Source organism: Impatiens glandulifera, chromosome 9 (assembly GCF_907164915.1).
Source record: "Impatiens glandulifera chromosome 9, dImpGla2.1, whole genome shotgun sequence".
Lineage (NCBI taxonomy): Eukaryota > Viridiplantae > Streptophyta > Magnoliopsida > Ericales > Balsaminaceae > Impatiens > Impatiens glandulifera.
In genome coordinates, this window is record NC_061870.1 from 4,515,245 (window position 1) to 4,521,869 (window position 6,625).

At 30.1% G+C, this 6,625-nt stretch overlaps 1 protein-coding gene across 1 annotated transcript; it reads left to right on the forward strand.

The window, feature by feature from the left end:
• The first annotated feature begins 590 nt into the window (after positions 1-590).
• Positions 591-5,155, forward strand: LOC124914632 (nucleolar and coiled-body phosphoprotein 1-like). The gene is made up of 7 exons (XM_047455222.1): positions 591-825; positions 1,013-1,077; positions 2,341-2,369; positions 2,459-3,123; positions 3,987-4,079; positions 4,169-4,230; positions 4,803-5,155. The coding sequence occupies exons 1-7, from the start codon at positions 598-600 to the stop codon at positions 4,906-4,908; spliced, it is 1,248 nt and encodes a 415-aa protein (XP_047311178.1). The 5' UTR covers positions 591-597; the 3' UTR covers positions 4,909-5,155.
• Positions 5,156-6,625: the final 1,470 nt, after the last annotated feature.

The window sequence follows — 6,625 nt, forward strand, 5'->3', positions numbered from 1 at the left end:
CTGTTGAATACGATTTAAATGTTTAAAAAAATATGTAACGTACTGGAATAATTGGAAGAAAAAAAAATTATTATTTTATCTTTATAAATGTGATAAATTAATTAAGATAATAAAAATATTATGTTAGAGTAAGAATACAAACATTCATGTTTATGAGAAAAAAATTAAATGATTAAAATAATGATAGTTTGGTCACACAATTTAAATCGAATTTCATTTTATAAAACGATACAAGTTCGAACTCTAAATTATAATTATAACTTTTATTATATTATAAATATATACCTTCTTAATGTATTATACTATACTAATTGAAAATAATAAAAAAATATATAAATTTTAATTCAAAGTAAATTGCAATTTTAGTTAAAATTCTTTATTTTTAATATGCAAACAAATCATAAAATTTAAATTGTAAACATACACTAATTAATTGTTTATATCATCCTAGCTTAGGGGTTATGTGAGTTATAGAATAAAGGAATCAACTTGAATATTTTATACAAGTTTTAGGGTTCATTTGAATATTTGGTCAAACCCTAATATTATTCTCAAGAGATATTAGAGAATTTCAACTTCTTTTATCTTTCTTGTCATATGCCGTCGACTAGCTACGTTGAAAACACAAACCCTAAACCCATAAGCCGACTTCTTGCTCTTAAACCTCGGCAGGTACTACTAGCTGAGCTAAACGCCAAGGCCGCGCTAACGATGAAGCCCTCCACCGAAAGCAGGTCTGTTCTCATCCATTCCATCCTGTGCTTCCTCGACTCCAACGCCTTCTCCAAAACCCTCAAGCGCTTTCTCTCTGAAGCTCAAATTCAGGTTCTTTAATGATTGGTCAAATTTGTTTTAAACATAGTTATGTAGTTGTGCCAAAATGACTATCGTATCACAGTAACATACTTTAATACTAGTTCAACATCAAAAGCAGTTCCGGTAGTTCATGTTGTATTTTAAATAATGTTCTATTTTGACTAGTTACATTGACTGTTTTGATGAAATTATGCAGGATGATAGTTGGAAGGCCTGCTCATTTAATCTGGAAGACATATTTAGCAATCATTTCCAGACATGGTAAGGAAACAAGCTTTTGAATTTTCGCCAGCTTTGGTCTCAAAGAAATTATATCCTTGGTTGTCTAGTAAAAGTTCACAATTGTTCTCCGCCCAATTTCAAGTACTATACTGGGTTTCGTTAATGATTGTTGTTGTCAGTGGTTCTTAGATTGGTTTTTAAGGAGAATGGCCGATAACTTGGTCAACTTAGGATGTTTGAATCTTATGATGTATGCCATTTTCTGTTTCCTTGTAGTTTGTTCTATAGAGGTGAGCATCCCAACCTCCATACCCCCCATACCCGAACAAAAACAAATGATCTACCAAAAATAGGGTCTTGATAGAGTATAAATCGATCTATTAGGTGAGATTGATATATAGCTAAATAACATCCGTGATCATTTTAGTTTCTACTCAAAATATTTTGCATTATTTATTAATGGTTGACAACATCAAAAGCCAATCCTTGATAGTTAGCGATATCAATAATATCTTTATGCTGAGATTTTCTTTTGCAGATATAAACCAACTTGAAATTATTAAAGCATGTGACATTATTACTTTTGTTTGTTTGTTTAAAAATTAACATACCATGGATAATGAAATTTAGGCTTGCTATCAATCGTAATTATTGGAATCTGTTGCATTTGTTAATGCTTCAACTGTTTTTGTTCAATTAGAACTTTATTTTTCTTTCAGTTATTGTTTATCTATTGCTACATTTATTATTTAAAAACTTCATTTGAAACAATTATAATCTATTATTATTTTCAATTACCCAAACTTGATTTGATGATTTCTTGTCACAGACTAAGCTTGTTAATTAAAGACTTAACTGAAGATGTTATTCGTTTGTTTTTGTACTTTATTTTGTTTAATTAAGTTTAGAAAGCTAGTTCACAAGCATGTGATGTGAATTCGTATATCAAAAAAATTGTCAATTGGACCTTATATATTATACTTCTGATACGCTGGATATTGGGTGGATTTGGATTTTGGTAGAGTAGAAACTGATCTATTATGTCTGGATTAATATATAGCTAAATCACCCAACCAATCCGATCCACGATCACTCCTAGAAGTTTATTTCATGTTGGTGGTAACATATATCCATCCGCCCGTTGCGTGACAGTAATTGAAGTCTCATGATGATGATTATTAGAAGGAAATATTAAATCTTTTGTGATTCATTCTGTTTGTTTAACTTTTACTGTGAATTGTTTTGATGTACAACTATTTCAGCTTTCATTCTCATCTTACATGTGCTTTTTATGGCTTGCAGTGACACTAAATCTGTCTTGCTGGAGAAAGGTATGCCATGCTATTGAAACATTATCTCTTCACAATTGGGGATAATTGATTGCAGCTGAACACTTACTCTTTCAATCTTTTGTTCACAGAGGTACAACCAGAAATTAAAGGTGCTGCTGCTGAAGAAGATGTGAAAAAGAAAAAGAAGAAAAGTGATGCCAATGCAGAATTAGATCCCATTGGAAAGGATAATAATTTGGAGATGGATGAACAGAAAAAGAAAGAAAAAAGCAAGAGGAGGAAAAACAAATCTGGTCTTGAATTACAAGAACTTGAGAAAGAATCAGAACAGCCAGGATTGTCTACAGTAACAGAAGAAAAAGGAAAAAAGAAGAAAAACAAAGTTGATAAATCATCTCTTGAAGAGGGTGGAAAAGAAGTTGGTAAAGAAGAAAAAGAAAAATCTAAAGATGGAAAGAAAATAAAAAAGAAAGGTTTTGAGAAAGATTCCATTGAAGGTGACAAAAGTAAAGAGGAAGTCATTAGTAAAGAGAAATCCAAAAAGAGGAAAAGATCACTTTCCGATGAAAATGCTGAGACAAAAAATTTGCAGGAGGGCAAGATCAGTGATCCAGTTATAGAAGTAAATTCTGTTAATGGCGATAATGGGAAGTCAGAGAAGAAAAAGAGCATTGAAAATGGTCATGTGAGTGAAAATCACTTACAGGATTTGTCAGTTAGTTGGCAAGATAATGAAGAAGACAATTCTGATGCTGGTAGATCCGCTAAGAAACAGCGTATTGAATCTGCAGAGGTATGTATACACCTGCTATATAATTGAAATATGTTAATAACTAAATGTATGACAAGATCTATAGTTAAAGTTATGCCTGTTGATATGTCTTCCAAAATGATGATGCTGGTAGTATAAAAAGACAAAAATGAGGTCATTGTTGATAATTCTGCTACACACCTAAGAACTTGTTTGACTAGGTTATTTTGAAATTATTTGCAATTTTTGAGTAAATATTGTTTGATAAAAAAGTAGATTATTTAAGTCAAATGAGCAAAATATCACTGGTATTTAATGTTTTGGAATAGTAAAAGCTCATTTTGTTTCCAGACTTTCAAAGACGGCTCTAATTAGTTTCCTTCGTCATTTTTTTGGGTTAACTTTGTTAGTGTCGTGATGATATGCACTTTAGAAAGAAAAATACATTTTAGTTAATGTTTGAGGGTATGAAATAACTGTGTAAATAAATGGAGGAATATAAATTGGATCATTTTTAAAAGTAGAGGAAGCAAAACCCAGCCTTTTATGCATATTGAAGAAGCAAATAAGCAATCCTTTTTAAAATGTTATAAATGGTAAAGTAAGGTATTTGGTACTTTAATTGGGAATTTGAATGAAAAAGTGATTTATGATGGGATATAAAGTATGCCAAACAAGCCCTAAGGTGTCTTTACATGCTTCATAACTTTGTCACCCACATTGGATGATCTTCAGATGCAAGTCATTTGTAGTATAATTCTCAAGTTCATACCCAAAAGATTAACTGTAACATCCATGATGGAAGATTTATTTTTACAGTAACTACATGTATTGTTTAGGGTGACTTGTGATGTTCATTAGAAACTGTGCCCTTTTGTTACCTCAATAATTTATTTCAATTGCAGCCTAAGTCAGCAGCAAATGCATTTAGAAGAGTAAAAGTGGAAGAGGTGGTTTTCACTGATGAGAGGCTACAAGATAATTCCTATTGGGCAAAGGTCTTTCTTTTTACTCTTGGCATTGTTTATGGCAGTTTTTCTGGTTCCTTCTAATGTCTGACAGTTATAACATGTTGGAACTTCTTCAGGATGGAGCAGATATTGGGTATGGTGCCAAAGCTCAAGAAGTTCTTGGACAAGTTAGAGGAAGGTATATTTATAGTTATGATGTTTTTGTACTCATAATTGGAGCTGTTAGACTTTTTGGCATTTTAATTTATCATATTGTCAAAAAGAATTTAATTTGGCAAAAGATTATGATCTATAAAATATTTGTACTGCAATCAACAAAATTTGTCCAAAAAAAAGCTATAAATAAACAAAAGCTTCCATCCAACACAATCACACTTTTTAGCCTATCAACATAACATTCACTTATGCCAATTTTCAGAAATAATTGTGACAAAAGGATGTACTCAAAATTAGCCATATATATGGAAACTAGTTTTTAGGTACAATCAGATTTGTGTGAAGTTGCAATTGAAGTGTTTATTTCTTTCTTTCTTCTGTTTGGAACAAACATAACAAATTAAGATCTTTTTGGATCATGATTCAGATGAGAAGCATGCATACAAAAACTACACCTTTTCTTTGTTGTACATTGTTAGATGAGTTTTATGTGCCTGTGATATGCTTTATGGCTAAAAATGTTGCATTACTTGTTTCTGTTATTCTTCAACCTTTGTCTGTATTTAGCCTATTTTCTTTGTGGTCGTCATGCAGGGGCTTCCGCCACGAAAAAACAAAAAAGAAACGTGGTTCATACAGAGGGGGGCAGATTGATTTGGATTCTCATTCGGTAAAGTTTAACTATTCGGACGAAGAATGAGAGGCAATAGCTACTTCTGATTGTTTGTTCTGCTCTTGCATTTTTTGTTGTGGGTTATTTATGGTGGGACGAAGTCTTTGCATTTGGTGTCCCATTGCCAAATTTTGATTTTAATGGTTTTAAACTGGATGATATTATTACCTTCATTGAAATAACTCTTGCATGTTATATTTCTTTCTTTCTTTTTTTTCCTTTAAAAGGATTAGATTACTGAACTTAAATCTTTATAATGTGATTGTTTCCTTCAGTTTATCATTTGATTAAGTATAACTTTCCTTAATTTCAAATGGCATTCTTTGATTTTTTTCTTCTAACTGCAAATCTACCATCTCAGTTCTTGTGACCTACATCCTGCCCTCAAAAGCATCCAACCTCTTTTCTCCAAACAGAACACCTCTTGTTTGATGGACACTTGGTGATTCAAATTAATGATAAAATTACAATTTTATTATTATTACTTTATTTTTAGAATTAATGAACTCTTTCATTGAATAAAATTTTAAAAGAAAGAATTATTCAAAAAGGAAAATAAGCAAACGAGGTTGATCTAATATAGTTAAAATTTTTAAAATCTTATGTCTTATGATTCTAAAAATTGTTAACTAATTAAATTTATTATCAAATTGGTAAAATTGGTAAGCTCTTTTATACTTTTAAATTTACTCTTATGTTTTATGAGTTGATATTTTGATTTTAAGTAATTTATATTTATAATTTAAAAACAAGTTATTACTTATTTAAATAAATAAATTGATATAACTAATTTTGTTTTGTATAATATATATTTTTAATTAATTTTATATTTTATTAGATATACAAATAATAGATATATATATACTAATTTTTGTAAAAATAAAATTTGGATTTTATAAGTTTAAAAATGCAAACAACCTATTTACATAATAAAGATTAATCTTAGATTACAATGTTCTCGCAGCATTCAAAATATTAAGCGGTTCACTAAAATTTAAAAAAAAATTATTTATATAGATCTTGAACTTGTAACCAATATATTCTACCGATAAATTTATTTATTTAATTTTATAAATTTTTGTTCTTTTGATAATATTAAAGTATAAAGTTTTTTTAACGTGATTTAAGTGATTTATTTTAAATGGTTAGTCATATTAATTATATATATTTATATATAAAATTATAAATTTAAATCAATAATCTTAATTTGATTACTAATTAAAATGTTAATAATACACTCATACGATTAATATTCAAATCCATTCCTTCTATTTTTAGAAGAAAAAAAGTGTGAAAATGTAACACCTTTAATAAAAAAAAATGGAAAATTGAGATTCCGCGGGTCAGAAGTTAATAGGAAGAAGGATTTAATACAACGTAGTTGTTCCGGTTCCAGTGATGCCAAAAATCGTTTTGATATACAATTTTATCTTGTTTATATTTTATTTATTATTCTTGATCTGAAAGTTATCTTTTTATTTCCTTGGACAGTACCTCCCAACAAGATTGATCTGCTCAGCTAACTTGATGGATGATGGAACAACTGGCTCAACAGCGGACACCAACGCCTTAGTCGTGGTCGAGGATGAGGGCTTATCTTCATTCCTAGAGTTCACCTCGAACTCATGGACTTTCATATCGGCAAACATGTTGTGCAACTCCATCTTGTAAAGGTTTCTGGACTCCCTCATCACCGTCGCCTTAATGTCCCAAGAACGGGAAGAGTCTTCAACGCCTTGATGAT

Bases quoted from the DNA above. Each gene is read 5' to 3' on its own strand.
- LOC124914632 (XM_047455222.1), top strand. From the start codon at position 598: ATGCCGTCGACTAGCTACGTTGAAAACACAAACCCTAAACCCATAAGC. The intron at 826-1,012 runs GTTCTTTAATGA...GAAATTATGCAG, and splicing joins TCTCTGAAGCTCAAATTCAG to GATGATAGTTGGAAGGCCTG. The intron at 3,124-3,986 runs GTATGTATACAC...TTTCAATTGCAG, and splicing joins AGCGTATTGAATCTGCAGAG to CCTAAGTCAGCAGCAAATGC.